General features: G+C 41.1%; 2 protein-coding genes, 2 long non-coding RNA genes and 1 pseudogene across 6 annotated transcripts in view; 3 read left to right on the top strand and 2 right to left on the bottom strand.

Moving 5' to 3' along the window:
* LOC146475066 (uncharacterized) overlaps nucleotides 1-25,875 on the top strand; it is a 160,798-nt gene that overhangs the window by 23,046 nt on the left and 111,877 nt on the right. The window lies entirely within an intron of this gene.
* Nucleotides 1-25,875, bottom strand: part of LOC146475074 (uncharacterized) — a 66,899-nt gene that overhangs the window by 18,226 nt on the left and 22,798 nt on the right. The gene's annotated exons all lie outside the window — the stretch shown is intronic.
* LOC146475078 (trypsin-3-like) lies at nucleotides 2,593-9,974 on the top strand (annotated as a pseudogene). The gene is made up of 5 exons (XR_014866103.1): nucleotides 2,593-2,702; nucleotides 4,754-4,912; nucleotides 6,923-7,024; nucleotides 8,703-8,895; nucleotides 9,334-9,974. The product of XR_014866103.1 is annotated as a trypsin-3-like (transcript).
* LOC146475076 (uncharacterized) lies at nucleotides 12,162-25,017 on the bottom strand. Of its 2 annotated transcripts, none has more exons than XM_085116806.1 (3): nucleotides 24,516-25,017; nucleotides 23,301-23,355; nucleotides 12,162-15,147 (listed from the first exon to the last, which is right to left on the bottom strand). In XM_085116806.1, exons 1-3 carry the CDS (start codon nucleotides 24,955-24,957, stop codon nucleotides 13,347-13,349), a joined length of 2,298 nt encoding a protein of 765 aa, XP_084972932.1. In that variant the 5' UTR covers nucleotides 24,958-25,017; the 3' UTR covers nucleotides 12,162-13,346. The 2 variants fall into 2 exon arrangements, with proteins under 2 accessions (XP_084972932.1, XP_084972934.1); XM_085116808.1 differs by having other exon boundaries at nucleotides 23,301-23,380; nucleotides 24,550-25,017.
* Nucleotides 20,188-22,741, top strand: LOC146475077 (uncharacterized). Its single transcript, XM_085116332.1, has one exon. It carries the CDS (start codon nucleotides 20,188-20,190, stop codon nucleotides 22,585-22,587), a length of 2,400 nt encoding a protein of 799 aa, XP_084972458.1. The 3' UTR covers nucleotides 22,588-22,741.

Here is a 25,875-nt window from a genome sequence, read left to right as displayed (position 1 = left end):
GAAAGACCTAAATAATTGCCTCATTCATAAATCTGAGCCCTCTACAGGGGCCATGGCTTCTTACTCCCCAACCTACAATCGTCGACAATAATTTTGGGAAGATTCCAAAGTTCTACCTCGATTTGACTTTCCTCCCCTCCCCTGTTTCAATGTTGAGCTTGAAAAGTGAATCTTTACGCGTATATGAATTGTGGGAATTCCAACATTGAACAGGGGGCAGGAGGGAAGGGGAGACGACAAACAAAGGCCTTAACATACGAAAGTAATAAATGTGCCGATGTCTCTATTTGAGACCCACTTTCTGTTCCCTTGTCGAGTAACCTTCCCAAAACAATTTGTCGATGATTGTAGTTCCCTGGGTCTCTCTTCTTCCCGCTCCCTGGAGCGGGAACTAGGTTGCTTACTCCCTAGAGTGAAAACTGATGAAAACTAATTCTAGGCTGTTCTTCTTCGGATAAATCATTTTAGATTTTCATCCGGTTGCTGTAAGAGTAATTTAATGTTAGAAAGGAGGTTCTTAGTCAAATAACAGAGCAGTTTTGACAAACATACGGCGGAATCTCCCTTTAGCGCTCGGCTAAATGCTTTACTTCATGCCCTGGGAGGGGGGTACTCAACAGATGTTTGGTTAGGGAGGTGCGGCCCGGGCGTTCAAAGCCTGACCCTGTTTAAGGGACAATTTTCTGATTTCCCAATCCCGTTTAAGACAGAATTCAAATTTTCAGACCCTATCTAAGACATTTAGCTCAAAATCATACCCTGTTTTAAGACCAGAATGAAATAAGAATACGCTAGTTTCTTCCATTGGCGGTCCTTTGCAGATTATAGTATGCTTCGTTCTTCAAAAGACCAATAAACAGACATCTAAGCGTATCCTGTTTAAGGTATTAGGTCATGTAGCGATAACCTGTTTAAGACAGGAGGTGATGAAATAGATACCCCGTTCAATACAAAACACCCTGAAAACCATACCCTATCGCGCCGCACGTCCGTTAAGCCGAGTCACATAAGGGAGTACCCCCCCCCCCCCGGACTTCATGGTACTTCACTGTAAGTTTGCATCATCAGCTTTGCAAACACAGGTGAAACTCTAACACTAAAAGGCACTTAACTTTTAATTATGTTTACTGAGGAAGCGTGACAATAACTTTTCAAGTCAGTTGAAAAGTTGCCGCTTTCGGTTCAAATTGTAATAAAATTGATATTAGTCAAGATTGAACCATGCTTGGAGTTACCCTCGCTCGCTGACAAATATGAAATGTCCTAAATAGAAAATGTCAACCGAATTCCCTTACGGAAGTTGCAGTTCACCGATTAAGCCGTGGCTAGAGACATTTGCTTAGTTCAGTTGGTAAACAAGTAACCTATTTTAAACAAACTGAACCAGTATTTATAGGTTTCCTTTAAGTTAAACGTACGACTTAAATCTTTTTAAAATTAAATTGTCGGATAAAACAAGTTGCATGGGGTGTTCCCTTGAAGGCAGGTCTTAACCTAAGCCATACCAACTATATATCCTAAATTTTTCCCAATCAGATACCGTGCACGCTGTTGAGAGTATCGGCATAGAGTGTAAACAGTATATCAAACATTCCAAATGGGCAACAATTTAAATAGCTGCTTCTATAGAAATAATTTTACGATGCATCTTTTTAGCATAGTTTTACAAATGTGTGTTCCGCCATTTTTGTGAATTACTTTGCTCAAAGTTTACATCTTTTTACTTTCCTTGTGATAAGCTGATTATACAAAACGCGAAAGAAAAGCTTTCGAGCAATAATAATAATAATAATGATAATAATTACTTTATTCTTGTGTCAAAGTAAAACTTTACCTGAGAGAAAGAATCCGTTAACTAATTGGGGGCACCTAACTAAGATAGATTTAAAATGTAAATTCATAGTATACATGAGTAATTTATAGACGCGTTTAAAATTGCAAAGACAACAGTCACCACTTCATATTTAAGGAACCTACTAAGTTCGCGCTTGCTTATGCCTTTTTAGTGAGGGACAAGATCTTTCTTTGGTTGAAAGTTGACTCCAGATAACAATTGAAAACAAATATCATCTCAACGTCGAATCAAATACAAAGAAACACCATTGTGACACTAAAATTCAATCTTCGAGATTCGAGAATTGTAAAGTTTAACAGCTCAGAACAAACGTCGGATTAATTAAGCAAGAGCATGTCCTAAGAACGTGGCATGTCAATCGACAATAATCAGAGAAGGATTTTAAAAAATGATAAAATAATGCGATTGCCACCAAAACGAAAGTTGCTCAAGGTTATCACCAAAATATATTCCTGCATACGGTCTTAAACCATTCACACAGCAATTATATTTACGCTGTTAAGAAAATGCTTCTCTGGACGCGCAATTCTACAAATATTAGTTGTTAAATTGTACAGCTTTTAGCGAATGCGCTGACGGTACATCGGATTTATTGCTTTTACGAGGCAGGAACATTTCATTCCACTTAAAAACGAAAACATCGCCAATGGCTTTTGAATGCACGGCAAATACACTGAGTATACATCGCTTTATCGAGTTAAGTGCTCTAACTGTTTAAAACCGCACCTGTTTTCATGTTCCGTGCACTTTACTGATCAACGTTTCCATTGCAAGATAAGAAAGAAAAGAAAGATGAAATCCGTAATTTTCCTGTTGCTGTCTTCGTTGGCTTTCTCCAATGCACAAAGTTTTTAACTGCAGTTTGCTTGTTTGTTTCTGATTATTTCCTTGGCACCACGTTTGATAACCTTTGCGCTAACGTTACCGATAACTAGCAATCTCGCGTTTCTTCTTCAGTGTTGAGTCGTTGTCTTTCAAAAGGCGGTTTGGGTTTACCTAGTCAGCAGGGTTATCCTACCAGCGTGCTGCTGTTGGTAGCAGCTTTTTTTTTCTTAAAAGCAACTCAGGTAGGGGAAACGCCTCCAAGCCGGGAAAACGTTTTGCTTCGGTGTTGCCAAGGTTCAAATCTAAACTCCTTAAATTACCGTCAGAAGTTGGTATATCTCTACCTTATCTACACCAGTAAATCAAACTGATTAAATTTTCTTCTCCTAGACAAATAATATACTCCTTTATACTTCAAAACAGCATGTTTCGGCGACAGTTTGGTTTTAAATTTTGTTGCAAGCCGTTATAACTGGTGTAAGTTTTCTCATCGCCGTCTTTAACCTACAAATATCGTTGATCTGGAAATTGAACTTTTAAAAACTTCAGTAGCCGATGTAACATTAGCTAAAGTGATAAAAATGGGTCTTAGAACTAAGATAACTTTACGTGACGAGTTTAATCTTAGTCACGGTTAATTTTTCTTGGCTGCTAAAGGTAACCCTGCCTTAAAACGTTCGTTGTAAAACCCGGGGTGACCTTTTCTCGGTTGCTAGCTGAAGCATTTGTAGTATTTCAGGCAGGGTGAATGTTGTTGATCTGAACCTCAAAATAGTCGCTGAAACGTGGCTAAATGTTATGAAACCCGATTGTACCCGCCTCAAGCGGTGGACTCGTAGCACTCTTAGCTTTTACTCAAGGCACAAATTAGTGGGATTTTCATTTCAGCTGTCGTCTTAAGGGGGGCCGGAAGACTGGGTTACCGCCATGATTTTGGAATTTTTCCGCGCTTTATCCTTATTCTCTTCGATGTTTCAAGCAATCCCAAAATCCCTCAATACTTTCTAGTCGGATGCTACATCAATTTTTGGTAACCAGCTAAATCTGATACCTAAGTAAGAGTGCAGCGAAGACGAAAATCAAGTGTGTCACGTTGAAAAATACTCCACAATTCGTGGAGCATTTTGCGACGCCACTGTACCAGGGATAAGGTTGTTATTTCTGAACAAACCGTCAGTAAACTTTAAAGACTTGTGGTCAAATGACATGATCTCTACTCATATTTTAATTTCTCTCGACTAAATAATTTTAAAAGATGTTAAGTTATTTCATAGCTAGCTCTGATCCGGGAGGCAGCTAATGGCCTCAGAAATCTGGATATATTTGTAAAGAAAATTTAAAGTTTTCTTCGACAAAATTTCGGAGTACTGGAAAATTAATTCCTCTCTTTTTTTTCGAAGGGGGAAAATATGCGTTTAAAATGCAAAATTAGGTCAGCTAGCTAGCATTTTCGAAAAACCAATGAACCGGTAGTAAATCCTGGGAATAAAATTTCGTTCCCTAAAACTTTCTGCAATTTAAATTTTTAGCGAAAGCATCCGAACAGATCAATCTGTATTAGCCAAGCACACAAATATGTCTTTAAAGGCCACAACATTATCTGCACTCGAGACAACATTTGAAGTATTTTCTAAAATGTACTCTTCGGGTTCAGCTGTTCATCTAGTTTCGCGGGTCCGTTCACTCGGTTTCTCGTTCGTTCGTTTTCGCCGGCGAGCGCTCGGTGGATCGATAGATCGTTAAGTCGGTCATTCGGCTATCCGTTCGCTCGCTCGGATATTCGTTCGCTCGGGCTTCCATTTTTTCGTTCGCTTGCGTTTCTGGTTTGTTCAGTTGTTCCTCCGTTTGCTCAGTTCTTCTTGTTATTCATGGGCATAACCATGTTACAAACAATAAAATTTAACCAATTAAAAGCTGTATCAAAAGATTACGAAGAAGTTCCTTTGTGTTTTAATAACTATGGCTGTCATGCTACAGAGAAAGACTTCTTTCTCCACTGATCTGATACACAAATAACTGTTCAGTATTTTTAGCTTTTGTTATCAGTATTTATTCATTCTTTTTATTTCCCAGCTTGCCGTACCCAGGAGACAGAAGACGGATACTGCTGTGTTTTCCCGTTTAAATTCGGCGATGTTTGGTATTTCTCGTGCACTGCTGATGGTTGGATTCAGGAATGGTGCAGTTTGACGAGCGATTATGATAGCGATGGATTGTGGGGAAATTGTAAAGGTAAAAATAATAGCCTACAACAGCTTAGTCAGTTTCATTTCTTTTTCCTTCTCTCTATCACTTCGAATAAATCCATACTTTCCTCTTTCAATAGGAACTACGGCAACGGCAACGAAAACGTCACCTGAAGATAAAACTTTAGTTTATTTGTGCTTCTTCGCGATTATTTCAACTCGTTCAAATTCTACAGAATAGGCGAAATACCCAGCAACTAAATTGGTAGGAGTAACGTTCAACTTAAGAGAGAAAATTCACTGTCGTGTGTTCATGTTCTCCACAAAACCTTGAATTTGGTCGTTTCACGTTGTTGTTTTGCAGAGGGCGGCAAAGAAATGTACCAAAATGTAAAACGCACGTGTAGAGCGATTGTTTTTCCTAATGAAACCTATTGTTTTCCGGCATTGTCGTTGCAGTCGCCGTCGTCGTTGCTTAAGTTCCCTAACAAGGAGCTTAAGCTACGACGACGGCGACAACTACGACAACGCCACAAAACAATAGGTTTAATGAGCAAAAAAAATCGCTCTGCATTTTGGTACATTTGTTTGCTGTCCTCTACAAAACAGCAACGTGAAATGACCAAATTCTTGGCTTTTTGTAGAACGTGAGCACATGACGGTGAATTTTTCATTTTCTTTCTAAACTTGAACGCCACTCCTACCAATTTGGTTACTGGATAGTTCACCGTTTCTGTAGAAGTTGAGTGAGTTGAATAATCGCGAAGTAACACAAATGAAAATAGTTATATTTTCAGGTGACGTTTTCGTTGCCGTTGCCGTCGTCGTTGCTTAAGCTCCCTGATATTGGGGAGAGGACAGTACAGGGAGTGGGAATTCAAAATACTATCATGGGATGGCAAATGCTTAACAGGTAACATTTGATAGTCACACTTTAGCAATACCATCCACAACTCAAAGACTAGAACTACCTTTGACAACATAATAAGAATCATAATAAGGGAAACGTGCTCAAAGGATTTTCAAAAATCTAGTTGGAAGCAAGGCAAGGCCAAATAATTCCCTGGCATTTGTTAAACTGTTTCGGTATTTCGATTTTCAACACAGTACAACGTCGAGTTGGTACCGCCAATGGTCCTTTCTTAATCACAGGTAGCCCGAGCTCTGCGAGCGTTTTATCTTGACCCATATAATGCTATAATCACAATGATCACGTATACAATCACGTGATTTGAGCGTCGCGGTATAATGTATTGTATTGCAGAGCGGTTTTCAATTGAGTGTCGAAAGGAATTTGGCGTTTGCTTTGGTTTTGCTTTACTACTTGAACTTGAAAGTTGAAAACTACTCATGTGATTTGTTAGCTAAGCTCACACCAGTTTCTCAACCAATGACAAAGAAAATCAACTGACCAATTGTGACTTGCTCGCACTCGTTTTCCCGCGCTTGGCGCCTGTTGCGTTGCGTGTAATTACTTTGAATTCTGATTGGTTCATTGCGCTGTTTGAACCTGTTGTAATTGACCAGAGTAATAACTTTGGGTTTGGTTTTACGACACCCAATTGCAAACTGCCCTATAATTGTATTGTATTCCATTGCATTGCATTGCATTGCATTGCATTGCATTGTATTGTGTTGTATTGTATTGTATTGCATTGTATCGTATCGTCTTGTATCGTATCGTATCGTATCGTATCCTATCCTATCCTATCCTATCCTCTCCTCTCCTCTCCTCTCCTATCCTATCCTATCCTATCCTATCCTATCCTATCCTCTCCTATCCTATCCTATCCTATCCTATCCTATCCTATCCTATCCTCTCCTCTCCTCTCCTCTCCTATCCTATCCTATCCTATCCTATCCTCTCCTATCCTATCCTATCCTATCCTATCCTATCCTATCCTATCCTATCCTATCCTATCCTATCCTATCCTTGTATTGTATTGCTTTGATTTGATTTGTTTTTCTTATTGTTTCCCCATAAAATAGGAACGGTTCCTTAGCTAACTGCTATTTTATGTTTGTTTGTTTGTTTGTTTGTTTGTTTCATGGTTAGCCGGCGGAACAGCAACTCCACCGCCTCCCGTGACAACCGTTCCACCTCCTGTGACAACCGCTCCACCTCCTGTCGTCACAACTGCTGCTCCTCCTCCATCGGGTAAGATATAGCTTACAACATATTCAGAGCGCCTTCTTCAGTTTAGATCTACCGGTATTTCAGTGAGAGTAAAAGTATTGTCGTTCTATCATAATCAGAATATGATTTCTGAAAGCTATAACATATCAGGAACACCCAACAAGAACATTCAGGCAAGATACTTAAAACGTTTTTTCCTGCATTCCCACATCATGCTATGGTCTTTTTAAAGGCAAATTTGTATAGCTAACACTGTGTGATCTGCTCGGTTTCTTAAGCTTAAGTTTCTTCAAGTGAAGAAACTGAATCAGTCATTTCCTGAATTTACGAGCTGCTGTTAATAGCTTTCCGACAATACTAGCTGGCCTTTTTTGCTTTTTTAACAACGTATTTGCTGCTCCGAAAACAAAACGGATTAGGTTTTCGGCGGTTGCGAAAGTTTGAGGCGACCTTTCATAGAAGAAAAACACTAGTTTTTCTTCACAGTTTTTCTTCTTCTCTGAGGTGGGTGATGGCTTTACGAACAGATTTTCCACCGAAACGAACCATTGCGCATTTTCCTATAGCTGTATACCACAAAGATTTATATAGTCAATGAAATTAATTGATTTCTAAGGATTGACGAAGAGTTTGTTTGTAACAAGCATAGAAGGTGAAGTGAGGATCTCTTGATGTAGGTTATTTCAATCGAAAGCCTTGTGTTCAGTCCGCCCAAAAGCCCAGCTACTTATTAGAGCGGTTTTAATTTCGATGAAGTGTGATAAAACCAAAACCAATTGCAATTGAAAGTAATTGCTCTGACCAATCACAACAGACGTAAACCGAACAGCACAATGAACCAATCAGAATTCGAAGCAAATACACGTAACCGGCGCCAAGCGCGGGAAAACGCTTGCGAGTGAGGCGTGCAAGTGACTTCCCATTGGTTAGAGCGGTTTTCAATTCAATGACATAAAACCAAAACCAAAGTAATTACTCTGACCAATCAAGGCAGCCCTAAACAGTGCAATAGACTAATCAGAATGCAAAGTAAGTACATGTAACCGGCGTCAAGAGCAGGAAAACGCAACTTTGCTAACCAATCATAGAGCGCAGTGAAAAAACCCGAAGCAAACGCAAAACTACTTTTCGACTTTCAATTGAAAATACCCCGCACGCAGACGTCTTCTTGTCCGCGCTCAAAGGAAATAGGAGACGTTTGCGCGCACGCTAAATTTAAAACCGCTCTGCGAAAATGGCGCGAAAATTGCAAACCAAAGCAAACGCAAAATTACTTTTTGACATTCAATTGAAAATACCCCGCACGCAGACGTCTTCTTGTCCGCGCTCAAAGGAAATACGAGACGTTTGCGCGCACGCTAAATTTAAAACCGCTCTGCGAAAATGGCGCGAAAATTGCAAACCAAAGCAAATGCGAAATTACTTTTTGACATTCAATTGAAAATACCCCGCACGCAGACGTCTTCTTTGTCCAGGCTCAAAGGAAATTAGAAGACGTTTTCGCGCACGCTAAATTTAAAACCGCTCTACGTAAATAGCGCGAAATTTGCAAACCAAAGCAAATGCGAAATTACTTTTGACACTCTAATTGAAAACCGTCCGATTCAGAGACAATGAGCTGAAGAATATTTATACCCCTTTCATGATACCATCTCATAGCTCTAGACCAACTGGATAATGTTTTCTTCACTGTTTATAGGTGGAAGCTGCGGTAACAAGCCCATCAGTTCTCGAATCGTGGGTGGTAGCCAGGCCCAAAAAGACGAGTGGCCGTGGCAGGCTCTCCTGGCGGTTCCTGGAGGGGCCAGTTCGGGCTCTCTCATTGCTGAAAAATGGGTGCTGACTGCTTCCCATTGTCTTGAGGGTTCAAGCGCAAGCCAGATTGTAGTGAGGTTTGTTACTCACAAATTTTACTTTCTTGTCTTCTCGCTCTGATGTAATTTGGTTTAGGCTGGCGACTCAAAGTACGGAAGCTAAATTTTGAGTCAACTCCCCGGCCGGTTAAATTTTGACCATATAATGCATTCTTCTCGCAGTCGATTGACCCTTTCACTCTCATCTGAAAACATTCTAGTTAAAAAACAAACCTCAGAGAAGTTTGAAAGTGTGAACACTGTATTACAGCAGCTAAACGTACTGCTCTGCACTGGCTCCTTTTTGTTTGAGAAAATAGGGCTTCATGGAGAACAGAAATTTTTAACATTTTGAGACATTATATTCAGTCGTTAAAAGGAAATCGGAATTCAGCTTACTAAAACTCGTCATTGTCTCCTAATTTAGTGGTATGACGAAACTGATTAACTAAATTGTTTTTTATGGCTTTATCACAGGATGGGAGCACACAAAATAACGGACATCGCAGAAGAAATACAGGTAGAAAAGATCATTATGCATGAGAATTACAACAAACCTGTCGGCCTAGCGCACGACATTGCGCTGCTGAAACTGAAGACACCAGCGACGATTGGTTCAGGAGTGGGAACTGTTTGCCTGCCAAACATAAACCATCCCTTACTGGCAGGCAAAAGACGTTACATTACAGGCTGGGGTACCTTATCATCCGGCGGGAGCCAGCCAGATTATCTCATGGAAGCGTCTGTACCCATTGTTTCCCAGGCGAAGTGTGGGCAGGCCTACGGATCCAGCAACATTCATGACTCCATGATCTGCGCAGGTCTTGACCAAGGGGGGGGGGGGGGGTGGACGCTTGTCAGGGGGATAGTGGGGGCCCCATGGTGTGTGAGTTCAATGGAAAGTGGTACATTGAGGGAGCCACGAGCTGGGGGCATGGGTGTGCCGCGGCGGGAAAATATGGCGTCTATGCCAAGGTGCGCAACCTTAAATCCTGGGTCGAGGGTAAGATGACCAGTAACTAAAGGAAATCATTGGGATCGTGTTGTATTTATGATGAATTCGTAAGCAGCAACGTGTAGAAATGTGAGGTAGAATAATAAAGATACAACGAACATTATTTCTGTATTGTAGTATTTTTAAAAACCGCCTTAATACTTAACTGAAAAATAACAAATCTACTCGAGAAAGTTGACCCAAATAGATTTGTGGTTTCTAAACCTGACACATGAAAATCAAAACATTACCATTTATACCTAAGTTTTGCCCTTATTTTTTTCTCCTACTTCTTAACTGTTTTCTTTGGCAACGCTGCATTAGCAACAAGTAGCAAAACTGAATCTCACTTCGTTGATTTATAGACTTTGCATTATATGGTCTTCATCCCACAGAAGATCAATGCGGAAAGTCGTCTTCCTTTTTTCCACTTTTCTCCCACATCAAGGCAATTCATTCAGCGCTCCCCTATCAAGGTCTAAATCTAGCTAAATCTCTTAGTTCCTAACGGAACCAGTTGAAAATACAAACAGGTTTCGCAAGCCGAGGTAAGGACATTTCTGCATGTGATGCGTCTCTGATTCTGCAGTGACGGGGAGATAATAAGTCGTGAAAAAACGCCGGGACAAACTTTTGAAAATCTAAAAATAAAAGTCCTGCGTTATGCGCAAAATTATTCTATCGACCATTCTGCTGACGGAGAAGGTTGAGGATTTAAGAAGATATGTTTTACGACCAAATGCCATGACAGCCTCAACATTGTTCTCAGGGTTTTACCCAGCCCCTCACAAGTTACGAGAGAAAAGACCTGGAGACGAGGTTAGACAGATCAGTCTGCTTTATGTGGTCAGCAGTCAGCGAATCTTACTCACATGATCCAAAACACAAACGGACGAAATAAAAATTCTTTCCCAAATCATCATAATTTGGAAGAATAATATATAATTATTCCAATTGAGAAACATCAAGCTAAGTCAGATGCCCTGTCTTTCAAAGCCCTCAGCAAATTCTTACTAGCAGAATGAAGCTTAACCCTATCACTCCCATTGGAAAGGTCTTTTTTTTTTGTAAAACGGCAACTGTGAACCCCTATACCAACTGTAATACACCAATTAAAAGGTTTTATCTGGGGCATTGTACAAATCATTCCAGCTAAGGCAAAGGAAGTAACAGAAAAGAATAAAAAGTGTTTAAAACGAGAAAATTATAATTAAAACCTTAAAATACATCTCACTTCTCGTATACACTGGGTATACCCCTAAACTATAGCTTAATTTGCAGATCTCAGTACATAGTTTCTTGTCAAATGTCATAGTTTCTTACAAAAATGGAGGGGTGGTTAATCATGTCTTGTGTTGGTGGGGGGTAAGATTTTATGCTTTCATTGTGCAGATCTCTCCAAGATCTGTTTGGTGTCCAAATTTCATATGAATTGACCCAATATTGAGCACGTAATGACTTCTTGTGCCATATGGCACTCTTGGGAGTGAGAGGGTTAAGCTATTGATATGAATTAGATGCAAAGAAAACGTTTTGGACTGCCCACCGTCTTGTGAGGGATCTTTGTTGGGAATCAAGGTCTCTAAAGGCTTCAAATCCCTATGTTCGGGTACAAGGCTCTGCCAAGACTCCAAAATGAACCCTTCAGAGCGCTTATGTCACCATGTACTTTCTCCTCACTCTTGTTCATCTATTTCTTTGTTTCTCGTTGGGAGAATTTGTTAACACATCAAGACATTTTAAGTTTGGAGATCATTTCCGTTATTACCATGAGCTTGAGTGTTTCAGTGTGCAGAGGAGAAATTAGGTACTGATCACTGCTGGCTTTAAAAAGGTTTGAGCAATTACCTCAGGGTTACGGAACTCCAGCACTCCCCCTCTTATCCCTATCCCCCTCACTACCCACCCCACCCCACTTGACAGACTTGGAGACTGTGAGAGCTAATCTTTTAGAACTCTTGGAACACATTAAGAATCTGTGTTGTGGAATTTATCGTACACTATTGCAAAGGTACGCTTATGATACGCCCCTGTTGGGCTTTAAAATGTTCAATCTCCCATAAGCGGACACCTACCGTGTGCGGATATCGATGCTTGGTGCCGAAAGTGTCCGCTTACCGAAGGTTCAACTGCTCTGTTCTCGTGCGTTTTTTTGCATGTTTTGTTTTGCTTTCCACCGATCAGCATATGATTCAGATTGATGGAATAAAACGCATTAAGTACAATGAGATGATTTTGGATGCATTTAAAATGAAGATGAAACGCTTGAGCAGTGAGATGTTATCAGCAATACTGCATGAGCACACAAAAATCAAAATTAATCACTTTATTTAATCATAATTCGACTTTCTTAAAATAAATAAGAATTTGAAATTTTGAATAGTGGTCTCCATAATAAATGTATTTGATTTAGAGTGGTCTTCAATTGAATGTCGAAAGTCTTTTACGGCCTTCTATGACTGGTTTGCAAAGTTGGCGCCATTTTCTCAACCAATAGGAAGCCAAACCAAAACTAATCGTGACTTCGTCGCACGTGTTTTCCCGCGCTTGATCTTGACGCGCGGGTACATGTATTGGTATTTCGAGTTCTGATTGGCTGATTGTGTTGTTTACATCTGTTGTGAATGGCCAGAGTAATTACTTTGGTTTTCGTTTTACAACACTCAATTGAAAACCGCTCTAAACCCAGCAATGGCATATTTTGAGTTTTCAAATGGTTACTGTAGTTTCTCGTTTGTTTATGCACATTGCGATAGATCTCATCGTTAATTGCCTTTGTAATAAATAGGCTGTATAACTTAGAGTATTAAATTAGACTTTGTAAATTGTACAATTAGACATTGTAAATTACTTTTACTCATCCTTAAAAATTTAAAATCTTAGTTTATCTTACAAAAAAGTAACTTTATACAAATCTTAAAATTTACGCCTTATTTATGAACTTTAAATGCTACACTTCGGTGTAGCTCGACCCTAAACTTACTACATCAAACGTGCTTAAAATGTCTAATTACTACATGTTTTTTTCCTTTATCTGGTGTAATGATTAGTTCTATCTATGTAGGATTAATTTTAATGTCTGTTAGAAAAGCAAATTTGAATAGAGTTAGGATAACACTTATATATTAAGTCCACTAAATAATGTTCATTTTTATTACAGTAGTTACCAATAACACACCACCTACCGCCTTCAAAAGAGTCCGGTTAAAAGTGTGTTTTGCTGGACGTCAATCAAAAAAGAGCCGTTGGAATTACTTTGATTTCTGATAGGGTTTCAAGGCAACACAGCTAAGGAATTGCTAATTTTCCCCACTAAGAGAAGGTAAACCTCTGTTAAAAGGTATTTGCTCCCTGTAACCAGGTAAAGATATCAATTTTTGATTCTGTTGCCTTGAAATCTTGTCAGTTCTTTGATTGAAGTCCACCGAAACTCAACTTTAACTGACATTTTTGAAGGCGGTAGGTCGCGTGTTATTGAAAACCACCGTAATTCAAATTAAACGTTGGTATTTCTCTCGTTCTGATCACACAGCAGCTTCTCTACTTCTCCAAGAGGAATACAACAAGAGTCAGATGACTGAGATGACCCAGGAGTCACACTCTGACAGTGTCCAGTTGTTCCGTTCTTAAAAGAGTGGTCTTCCCTTTTGGTTCTTGGCCGATAGTGTTTCATATGGTGTCCCATCTGGTAGGCGGCGAAAGGGTACAGGAACGACACTGCAAAGAAATCTTCCACCATGCTTCCGTTGATTCCGTGCTTCTCACGAATCGAGTTGCGTATCCCTGTGGCATAGGCGAAAAACCCGAACAGTACACACCACCCAACGTAGCCAATTCCAGGAACAAAGAGCCCCATGGCAAGCAGCGCGATCCACCCGTAGAACGGTATTGCGAGGATCAGCATGTGGGTCCACTTTCGTCCATTTGGCCTCTCCACCTCCCCAGCTGCCATGCCCATAAAGTACCAGGGTGCCAAGATGCTCAGGAAAACCTTCAACACACTATCTGTTGTGGGAATGCTGAGTACATCTAGGAGATTGGTAGTGAACTGAGGGCCGTTGACATCAAGGTCCCCAGCTTCTATTTTTACAGCCCTCCACAGCGCTACGCACATGAAGCAAAGCAGGATTGTGTAGGGAACGCCAGACGCTATGGAAACTGTCTGCAGGGCGGTCAGTGCCTCCTCGTTACCTCCTACATACAGAAGAGCAGTGGCGGTGGCCCCTTCTGTTAGAGCCCAAAAGATACGCTGTAGTACAGGAGGCTTAGGATCACCATTAGCTGAGAGGCAGTCTATCACAAGCGAACCACTGTCCGAGCTGGTGACGAAGTAGAGCACGATGCCAACCAAGGAAAGGACTGAGAGGAAGGTGCCCAGATGTCCATATTGTTCCATCAGGTCAAACCACATGTCATTCTTTCCACGGCAGGACAGACGATACAAGCCGTTAAGAGACTCAGTTGCTTTCGCTCCGCCCAATGGTGAAGAGCAGGTTATGTTAGCAATTGCTGCATCCCGTTCCATCTTCAAACCCGCTCCCCCAAATACACAGAACCACAGAATGGAGAAGGCGACAGGAGCTGTAAGGGTGGCGTTGATAAACTGTCTGATGGTTCTTCCTCTCGAGATCTTAGCAATGAACATTCCCACAAAGGGAGACCAGGCGATCCACCAGCCCCAATAGAAGATGGTCCAGCCGTCCATCCAGGCCTGGGCCTCCTTGCCATCTGGCGCGTTTCCCATCTGGGCGAAAGCGTCGGTGTGGAATCCAAGCTGTATGATGGTCTGCATGTAGTAGCCAGTGCTCTGTACGACCAAGTTCAGCGTGTACCAGGAGTCACCATAAAAGAACACCAGCATCATGATAAACACTCCGAGAGCGAAACAGATTTCACTTAAACGACGGATTCCCATCTTCAAGCCGCTGATCACGGAGACTGTAGCACAGGCAGTCACGCACCAGATGATGATAATCTGGTTCAAAGTACTGACTTCTATGGTGCTCGTTAGGCGGTGGACGCCAGCGTTTAGCTGCATTACTCCAAGACCCAAACTCGTACAAACGCCAAACATGGTGCAGATCACTGACAGGATGTCAATAAAGTCGCCCATCCATCCGTAGATCTTATCACCGATAAGTGGATACATACAAGAGCGCATGGTCATGGGAAGGCCCTGCCTGTAACCCACAAAGGCGAGGAGAAGACCCACCAGAACGTACACAATCCATCCATGAATACCCCAGTGGAACAAGGTGAGGTTGATGGAGTCTTGAGCACGTTGGTTATCGGTGTACCTAAAAAGAAAGCATACATCTGTTATTTAGAATCAGCATTGCGATTACACGAACGGGTTCTCTATCGTCAAAACTGAGGAGAACTACTAACGTGGTAGGAGATTTCCATAACCCCGCAGGGGCAAAACACTTCAGTTAAAATGTTTTTCCTGTGTTTCCGTACCGTTTTATTTGTGTAACGTAAACTAATAAAACACGATCTCTTCGGATTCTTTAATAGCTGAAAACAGTTAAACCGCAATTCACGAACTGTTGCTGGCTAAGGAAACTGAATGCTAGCTGACCCTACTTCGCATTTTAAACGAGACTAATGCCCCTCTGAAAACGCAAGGAATTAGTTTTTCAGAGTAACAAAATTTTGAGCTGATGTTTTTCCGAAGAAAAGTGTAGATTTTGGTTACAACTAAATCCGAATAACTGACCGATTTAATTCCTCTGAACAGATAGAGCGGTTTTTAATTGACTGTCGAATGTAATTCGCGTTTGCTTTGGTTTAGCATGACTAAGCTCTGTAATGGGTTAACAAAATTTGCGTCACTTTCTCAACCACTGAGAAGCAAAAACCAAAACCAATCCTGTTTTGGCCGCACGCGTTTTCCCGCGCTTGGCGTCAGTTACATGTATTTGCTTCGAATTCTGATTGGCTCATTGTGTTGTTTACATCTGCTGCGATTGGCCAGATTTAGTATTACGACACTCAATTGGAAACCGCTCTATCCACCGAAATGAACAGTTGTTTGCCTAATTCACTGTCAACCTTTTTAATTTATTTTTCTTTTCTTCTTTTAAGATCTAAATCTTTTTGAAAAAACCCAAGAAACCTTGTGAACAAATCGTGCACTCAAAAACAGCAAGCGTTCAATTTGACTTGACGACATTTTATGCGTGATATCTTGGCTCATCGGTTTTTGTATGATCCAGATTTCAGACAATGCTTCCTGCGCTATTTTAACAGCCAATCGTATTGCACCTAGCTAAGCACGCACTTTCTGTAACTGACACATGCTCTATCAAGGAAACGTAACGGACAGGGGCGTGTTTGACCCCAACAATAACTTACAGAGCGTCGTTCTAACAATAGATGTACATATAAAACCGATATATGGAATGCGTTTTAGTGTTTCTTGGGGAAAACTGTTCATGCAGTTCTTGATCCTATATAAATGTCTTTACCTGTCTATTAAAAAATATTGGTTTAATTGGTGAACTGAAACCTTCGTAGTATGCGGGGTGATTCACGCAATCCCAGTTACGAAAAGAAAGTCTGAAAAATATTTAGGTTTGAACAATGCAATCGCGGCTCGACCAAGAGTCTTCCTAATAATACTCGGCGCTGTTTGTATCTGAACAGCGAAGACGGTCTTTCCGGCATCCACAGTTCACATAAAAATTATATGATATTTCATATCCGACGCTTTACAAAACATTTGGCCTTTGTACGTGAATATATGTTAGATATGTGGATAATATAAGTTACATTAATAATAGTATTAAACTCTGTTTGGATCCGCTGCCAGCGTAAGAAATCATCAGGCGGTTTTTACTGATTTATTTTTTTTTTTCTACAAAAGAGACAGCGCTGTAGTTTGCGAAAAGATTTTACCAATGACATGCCAAAAAGGCAGTTTTTGCAGAGAAAGTTTTCGTAAAGTGTCGCCCCATGTAAAGGAATCCGGAATCCGGAATCCAGCGTTTTTTTGCGTATGGAATCCGGAATCCGAGGCTTTGGAATCCGGAATCCGGCTTCTGGAATCCGGAATCCACGGCGACGGAATCCGGAATCCAGGATTTACCGAGAAGTATTTCAAAAACATGAAAAACTCACTAAAAATACTTGAGATCTATGCACCACTATCGTTTTGAATCATCTATTTATCACATTTTATCACGTTGAATTGCTTTAGTCACACAAACAAAGACTTCATTGCCCGTCACCGGAAGCTGCCTGCGCCTATGGCACCCAGTCGATCAACCACACATTTCATCAAATGTAACGCAATGTCTCTGGACTGTCAACACTTCTCTTCGACTTCTTGTAGGAAATCTTTGGTTCCATTCAAATTTCTAGTGAAAAATCTCAGAAATTAATTGTTACTAAGGACGATCGAGCCCCGCGGATTTACTAAAATTCGCTCGTTAATACAGCGGTACAAGGGGAAATTCGGCAAAGTAATACTATCCAGAAAGTGTCACTCCGGGGGTTTTAAATACTTCATTCATCAGTGCGAGTGTCCAGTCACTTCGACGATCGAGAAATACGAGCTAGTTTGTCGCGGTCCATTCACAGTTTCGGTTGTCTCGGAGTTGTCGTTTGCATCACGCAAAATAAGACCGTGTAATCGAATCGAATCGAGGTTGTTAGAAATATAAAGATGGGAAAACACAAGAAGAAACTAAAGGCAGAGCAGGAAAGGTATGTTTATAGTTGTTGGTACTTGAGTCGTTGTGTTATGTAGAGTTTTGGGCTCAGTTCAGTCGATCAGTGTTTTTCAGGTTTCCGTAGTGTTAGACCGCATTTGCATTCATCACCCTATTTAACTAGAGCAATGTTTGCGTAACCTAGCTGGCTTTGTATGTCTCTTCTATCGATTGTCCTAAAATAAACCAAAGTAATAGCTTCAGCCCAATATTGCAGCGTATTTAATTGAGATGTCGTATTAGGAATAGACGTAAGTTACGTAAGCTCTCGTATTAAAAATATTCCATGATGATGATTTTATTTATTTGATAGTTTTCTTTTCAATCGATTTGCAACTTAGTTCTATGATATATCGAAAACGTAATGATTGGAACTTTTCTAATGAGTATCATTGATCTCCATATTCATCTTCATATTCAAATTTTACTCTCTGCAGCATTTGAAGCAGATGTTCCGGCAGCTTTAAGAATAAAGCTTTTCATAAACCCACCAGCCGAGAGTGGAAACTTCTCGCTTAAGCAGAAAAGACTCTGGCATTTCTCGCCAAAAGGTATTGACCAAACTTCTTTGGTATCAACATTAAAAGAATTTCAACGTTACTTCGACACTACAAATTGTCTGGAAGTATCGTACTTTGACGGGGAGGAAGAAATGCTGTTTCTGAAAGACGAAGATTTGAAAGAAGCATGTCGATATTTCGTACTGTGTTATCAGCAGTACGAGAATTATCAAGCCTTCATGAAGATTTATCTCACAGAGAAGCTTCAACAGAATGCACACTCGCGAATCATTAAGTTGCCAGAGGCTGATATAAGGCCCTTCGAAGGGCTTTACAAAAAGCTGACAGCCACTCCTTCAAGAAGAGTCGTCTCTGAAACCACTGTGACATCTAGTAATGACGAGAAGCTTGAGCACATGAAAGTTAAAATAACCAAAGAGTACAATGTAGAAGATGTTCAAGCTGAGGTCATCGACAAATCATCTATTAAGTGCGCCAGTTGTAAAGTTGTCGTTAAGCTAGGAAAGCCATACAATATTCACAACTTTAAGAAACATCGTCAAAGGTGCCAAAAAGTACATTCAAAAGGGACACAGTCCATCTCTACTCTTTTCCTGGCTATGACTGCTGTAGCTGAGGAGGTACGTTCTAAATCAGAGGCAATAATTGTAGAGTGCCAAAAGCTGAAGGACGAAGGTTTTGTGTTAGATACTCTACTGAAAGCCCTACAAAAAGTTGCCGAGAAACCTTGCTCTCTTGATGCTGTCGCAGCAGACATACAAGGTCTCTGTTTAGAAGCTGTAGCGACAAAAACACACCCGCTTTTTCTCTGCTTCATCGACCTTTGTGATGCGGGAAGGGTGACGGTAGACAGCGAACCGGAAGTTGACGAAAGCAATGTTAATAGTGAATATGATGAAGATGATGCATCAGAAGAAGGAAGTGTTTTATGACTAGACAGGAGTCTCACAGATAACAGAACAGAACAACAAAAGAACAGAAATGTACTTAGACCTTGAGAAACTTGATGAAGCTGCAGCAATGTTTGCTTTCCTTACAGCTTCTGGGATTTTACCAAAATATCATGTCTTCTATGAACAAGTGCATTCGTTTTGTTCAAGTGCAATGGGACTTGTAGATGAGCACGTTCTGCCGAGCCTTTACCCAACTCTAACTCGCTTCCAGAAAGCGATACAATTCAATTGCAAACCCATGGCCTCATACCTTCTTTCAGGCCATGCGAAACACGGATGTGGCAGGACTTGTCGTCAGACTCCTCAAGAATACGTCGACACCCATAACCTTAACTTCTTTCACCCTCGTACAATAATCAGGAACTCGCCTCCGGGACACTTAACCAGTGGAGCAATTAAAGAAGATGTCGAAATTTCTATTCAAATGTGTGTGGAGAACGACGCTCTTTCAATTAAGAACGAAAAAATGTGTGGGTATCTTTGCCGCTTGTCTACGGACGAAATGGCTCTTAAACCTGCACTGGAATATTCACCACCAACCCGAACTGTCGTCGGGCTTGCCAAACCAAAACATCTTAAGTACGAAGATGTTTCAGAGCTCTGTGAGTCATTGGACAATCAAATCTTAGAGTTTCTTCAGACACACGAGTTCGTTACACAAGCTAGAGAAGTCCGAGTAGCCTCCTTAGATGACAAGGTTAATTTTCCCATCGGCGTGCTTTATTGTGGAAACAAGGGTGGTGCAAAGTACATAGAAGAATTGTACCATAAGATACTTGACGTGGCACAGAGGTGTTCCAGCTGCTCACCAACAAATACGCAGTGCACATTTCATTGCGATGATTGCTTCAGCGAAAAACTAGTTTGCGATAGATGCTCCACAGCTGGGTATACTAACTGGCACCCTCTTCTTCGCCCTTGTAGCTTGTGTATAAGAAAGAATCAAGTTTGTAGAAGGCTGTTGCCATTGGTTTGGTGTACAGATTGCGACCCGAAATAGAAAAGCTTTATGAGTAATATGCTTACTGACAAAGAGAAGTACCCTTACCAATTCCCCATCCCAGACTGCCGTCATAACATCAGTCAGATCTGCCGAGTTTTGGTACTGGATCGACATTAATGGCTACCTTGTAGACGTGAGACTGCTTATGCTGCTGCGTAGGGAAAACGAGGAGATGAAGAAAAGCGTTTCGTTGAAGGCACTTCGCAACAAAGATCGAATGGACGTGGAAACAGCTGTTGAAATTCATAGAGAAAAGGTCCGAAATGCCTTTCCCGACAAACGATTGAGCACCACGTTGGTTCCAGAACTTGAATTCAGGCACTGGAAGAAGAATGGATCCAACCTCTTGAGCTACCCTGTTGGTGTGGCCTTCTCTACAAAGCACAGTAAGGTCTTTGTCACCGATCGTCTTCGTCATTCGGTATATATGGTTGACCTCCACTGCCCTGCTAACGTCACACTTGTCGCTGGTGGTGTCGAGCCAGGATATTCAAATGGCAGTGGCAGAAAAGCAAGGTTCAGTAATCTAGCGGGTGTGGTAGAAAACGAAGGAATGCTTTATGTCTGTGATCAAGGGAACGGAAGAGTGAGAGTGGTAAATGTTAGATCTCTTTTCTGTCATGCCTCTCAGATTTCACAAGAGGAGGAGGAAGATGGTGAAAACGAAAACGAAGAATGTGCTGTTCGCCGTATACGTAAGGTAGACGTTCAAGACTTGTCTTTAAGTTGTGAAAATGATGTGCCCGACTTGGAAGCTCCATTTGTTCTCTCTGCGTCAACAAAAGAAGAACTTCAGCTATTCGTATCAGATCTTCGCCTGAACAAGATTTTCTCGATTTCAAATATCTGGCAAGATGAAGAAAATAAACTCTTTGGGTCCCTAAAGGAAGTGATAGCATTTGAGAGATGTAGTGTACTTACTGCATTATCATTAACGCGAGACGAGCGCTACATTCTTGTTGGAGACTCCAATGAGAACAACCCACGTGTTTACGTTTGTGAAGCAGAGGAAGGAGTCAAAATACGTGCCATATCAAACATTCCAAGTCCCATGGGTATCGCTGTCACCGAAGAAGGAATTGTCTTTGTGTCTTCCAGCAAAGGGCACGCGATCTACTGTCTAAATGAAGAAGAGATGCTGAATGACACTATCGCCGTGACGAAACTGTGTGGAGACCGATGCGGTCACCGTGATGGTGTGCAACGTAAATGGAAAAGACCTTCTGCCTTGTGCGTCTACAGAAACACTGTTTTTGTTTGTGATACAGAAAACAAAGCTGTGAGAATGTTGACATCGGCAAAAGGTTTAATTATTCTCCAGAATATCATGTCAGGCTACGCAAACACCTTTAAATTAGACAAATACACTAGCAAAGAACAGCTCCCTGTCACATTTGATGACAGCATGAAGCACATCCAGGCAGTAGCTGAATTCTTTTCTGGTCACGAACAAGAGGCCTTTGAGAGGACTGCTAAACGGAATACAAACGGTCCGGACATGACGATCTCTAGGGCAACGAGACAGTCGTTTCGTATCGTGTTAGACTCTCTGACTGGCCTTTCCAACACTTTGACAGAGATTGGTCAAGAACACTTGCTAAACGAAATTTGTTTCCAAAGCATGACAACCTTGGACGTTGAGTGTTTCTTTAAAAGAATGCGTGCGGATCACGATATGCCCACGGTTACGGGCTACGCATACAGGAGAGCTCGCTGCGTGGAAGATAATATGCTACGCATTTATCAAGGAAACTTCTCGTATTTCACCAGGCCCAACTCGTACTACCCCGAGAAGATAATCAAACGGGATCCCCCAAACATCACTTCACGTCCCAACAAACAATCATGTACCAGCGAAGGAACGGGGGACAAAGAAGAGGATAACAGGCGAGAGAACACGATGAGAGATTTTGTACGAGAATACGGACGAGGTGTAAGACAAGAAAATGTTGGATCAAAGACGATGGAGCTGACGGGTACTCTGCGGTATGCCCTTAGCATGAGGCCGCCTGAAATTACAGCCCCGCTGGAAGCGGAGGATGACGACGTCTCCGCAGCTTGTCAAATAGTGGATACTAATCATGCAACAGGAGGGCGAAATGTGAGGATCAAAATAATTTACCGAAAGGAGGATGTCATTGCCGTAAGGCACAATCGAAGGAGGGAAATTCCACCTTATTGCTTTGCGGTTCTTTTAGAAGACGTCGAAGTGCATTCCGATGGTGATACCTTTTTACGTAACAGCGTGAAGTTCCAGTGGCTAAACCAAACGGAGGATCACCTATGCTACACCTCGGGTGACTTTTGCGACAGGAACTCTCCGAAGTGCATTTTGGCTAGAGTTCTCGACTTCACTTGTGAAAAGTCCGGAGATTTGCTAACAGTGAATGTCTCGCCTGAAGAGGACGTCAGGTTTTGCAGGATTGCAAATGGAGATGTCGAAGAAGATGGGGTGGTAAATGATCAGGCGTCAGAACAGTCACTTCCAAGGTTGGAAGGGGTAAGCTTGTCAGGGTGGAGAACGACGCGTTCCTTTTTAGGCTAACTATTTCCACGGAAGCTTAGTTGGTTTTAATTGTTTAAAGCCGGTTTACACGCTACAATTTTTCGGCCCGACATAGACCAGATTTCATAAGAAAACGACTGGGCTGTTGCGGTGCAACAGATTTTAGAAATCAGGCTGACTTTCATCCTTGCAATTCAGAGAGCATAAGATTGCAATAGAATAAATAAGTCTTAACACGACAAGAAGATGAATCCTACCTCTCCTCTACGTTTGGTTCTGTTTACACATGGATTTCGCTGAAATAAGAATTTGACCAGGGCGGGCAGTGGATTACAGGGGACGTCATAGATGTCTCATCTTAACAGGTATGTCAAGGTAGTTTAACTGATTTTTTTTTTTTTATATACTTTACACGTGCATATCTCTTTAACTTTCATATAATTGAAAAAGTCAATGTGACGCTTTTGTTTTAAAATAGACACCTTTGCACTCTACCAGCAGAATCTGCTATAAAAATAGCATAATCGATCTGCTGTTTAAGTGCGAATGAAAACTAAGTGAAAAGGTATGGAATCCGGACTCAAGCAAGGCTTGGAATCCGGAATCCAAAGACATGGAATCCGGAATCCAGAAATTGGAATCCGGAATCCACAGTGACCGAATCCGGAATCCAGGACTCCCCTGGATTCCTTTACATGGGGCGATAAAGTGCCACGTGTTGACAAACGATAGTATTGAACACCTCAACATACCTCTCAAAATAGCGGTTTCCATAGTGACCAGGCTCATAGTGCCAGATAGGTTCAGCTACAACAGAATAAGAAACAGTCACGTTAGACCAGGTGAATATCCAAGTTATTCAGAATATAAGAGATTCTGGCCGAATTATAAAGGCTAGAAAAACACCTTAAGGACTGGAGTAAAAGTACACGTCTGTAATAAAAACCTTTCAGTCTTCTGGTCAAAGAGTTCAAGGGTTTTAATTTCGTGACATCCGAAGTGCGCAGTGTGATAGACTAATCCTGGCCTTACGCCAGTGTAATATTTACATCCGTTCACAAAATATCGAATATCGAGGATAGTTACTCGCGTCACTTCGAGGATGCATGTGTGTAAGACTCGTATAATCGCATGTACGTAAAGTACGAAATGAATATTTGAAAGAGTTATTTATATCACCATTCATTTTTCAAAAAACTTAGCTGGAGTAATTAAAGTCTAAATAAGATATAAATTCAATGAATGAATCATAGACGAAGTGCTTCGGATAATGATTAAGTAATGATGACGGAGATAGTTTTAAAAATTGAAGTACGATCAATATTGTTTTCGCTCTATAAAACGCGGCAAAAATGAAGAGAATTTTAACGAGAAATCACTAGTTAAGATTGCAAGTGGTCATTTTCTTCGCGGTGTGGATGTAATGTTTGTCACGTGAAATGTTATGTTGACGCGCATCAAAGGGTTGAGAATACTCTTCACTTGAAGAAACAACATTGAACGCGCTTTTACTTGCTAGTGATTTTACTGAGCATGTGCAAAACAAAATATCGTAATTTTATAACATAAAATTTAAAAAAAATAGTGAAAAAAAAATTCCCAAACTTGTGAACCCTTTGATGTTTTTTCTAACATTTTCCCATTCAACCTTTATTTATTTTGCTACTAAAAATTCTTTCTCCGACACGCGGTCTAAAGGAAATTTATTGCATCTCATTATTCACAGCAACTAGTTTTGTTCGTCATTCAAATCCATGACCGGTTTTTTCTGAACGTATTTTAACTTCATTCAATTAAGTTTGAGCGGAATAAACGATGTAGACTTGCTTACAAGTCGAGCTTAGAGAGCGCGAAGCGCGATCGTCAGAGCTCGAGCGAGCGAGCGCGGAGCGCGAGCGAGCGAGAGCTCGTCGCTCGCGCCAGGTCCATTCAAAGAGAAGCAAGCGAGCGACTTTGAGAAAGTCTACAAACGACGTTGTAAGGGTAACAACCTAAGCCGATCCCGATGCCAGCGGCAAACGGCATGGTGAAATAAGACGCGTCTTTGAATTCAGGTTTTTCATCCGGTTTTCCCAGTTTCATCTTGCCGTATTTGGAGAAGTATAGCACGATGATAAACACGGCCCATGCATCTTGGGTACCGATGTACATCCAGGTGAAGGTGCGAGTGATCCAGCTTTTCCACTCTCCCATTTCCTCTTTCGCCGTTTCAGGCTTGATCATACAGTACGAGACAAAGCCCCAGATAATAACGACCGAGACGACCGACACAACTGGATTTAAGCGAATGTTAATACCAAGACTCGAGCTGCCCATTTTGCACCATTTCCAGTTTATTCTGAACCAGCGGCATCTGCTCAGCGCGTCCTCTTGGTCGCTGCGTTCGCTGCTAGAACTGCTTGAATCCATTTTGGTTTTCGGTTGATTTCGATTGTAGCGTGGCTCCGATACAACTACCGGTCTAAGAAATTTAAGCGCGCTTTTATGATCGCCGTCATTTGTATTAATATATTCTGGACGCGTAAATGACAGCATTTAATTATTGCATCAAGTATTTTTACTGATTTTTCCAGTCTGGAAACGTCTCACTACGTCTCAGTCCTGCTGTGGTTTTGCGTGTTTTAGATTTAGTGGCATTTTATTTCAAAACTAGAACATGTAAAGATCTTGTTGAGCGGTTTTTCTCTTTATTTCGAAGCGAATTCATTGAGAAATAATTTTTCAAAATATTGCAACAGCATGTGCACTGCTCCTAAAAGTCGCGCTCATATTCTACGATTTTTTCGCAAGCTTCAAGTTCCTTTCTCGTTAATTTCGCAACAGATATCTTTTCATATTTGAATTTTACACTTACTTAGCTTTCTATAGAGACCAAAATCACCTGGTTTGGACTTACATTTACCGAGATACGAATTTTTGAATTTTGTGTACCCTGTTTGTTTACTACCCAATTAATTCAGCGCGGTAGTTAATGCATCCCCGCAACTTTATGATATATTTCGAAAGCACATCGCCAAATCCATTTTATTTCACAACTAGAACATCTAACGAACTTGTTAAGCGTATTTTCCCTTCATTAGGAAGCAAATTCATGGAGAAATAATTTTTCAACGTATTGGAACAAGATGGGCGCCGTCCCAAAAAGTAACGCAGTGAATTTCTAAGTTTTTTTCGCACGCCTCAAATTCCTTTTTCGCTAACGTGGCAACATATATCTTTTTATTTTGGAAATCTACACTTACTTAGCTTTCTATAGAGACCAAAATCACCTCGATTGGACATATGTTTGGAATACGCTTTGTGCGATTCTGGTTGAATGCCATCCCT

This window comes from Pavona decussata, unplaced genomic scaffold (assembly GCF_977016875.1).
Source record: "Pavona decussata unplaced genomic scaffold, jaPavDecu1.1 SCAFFOLD_87, whole genome shotgun sequence".
In the NCBI taxonomy this organism is placed as follows: Eukaryota; Metazoa; Cnidaria; class Anthozoa; order Scleractinia; family Agariciidae; genus Pavona; species Pavona decussata.
Note: the sequence above shows the minus strand (reverse complement) of the source record. Positions and strands in the feature narration are given on the sequence as shown.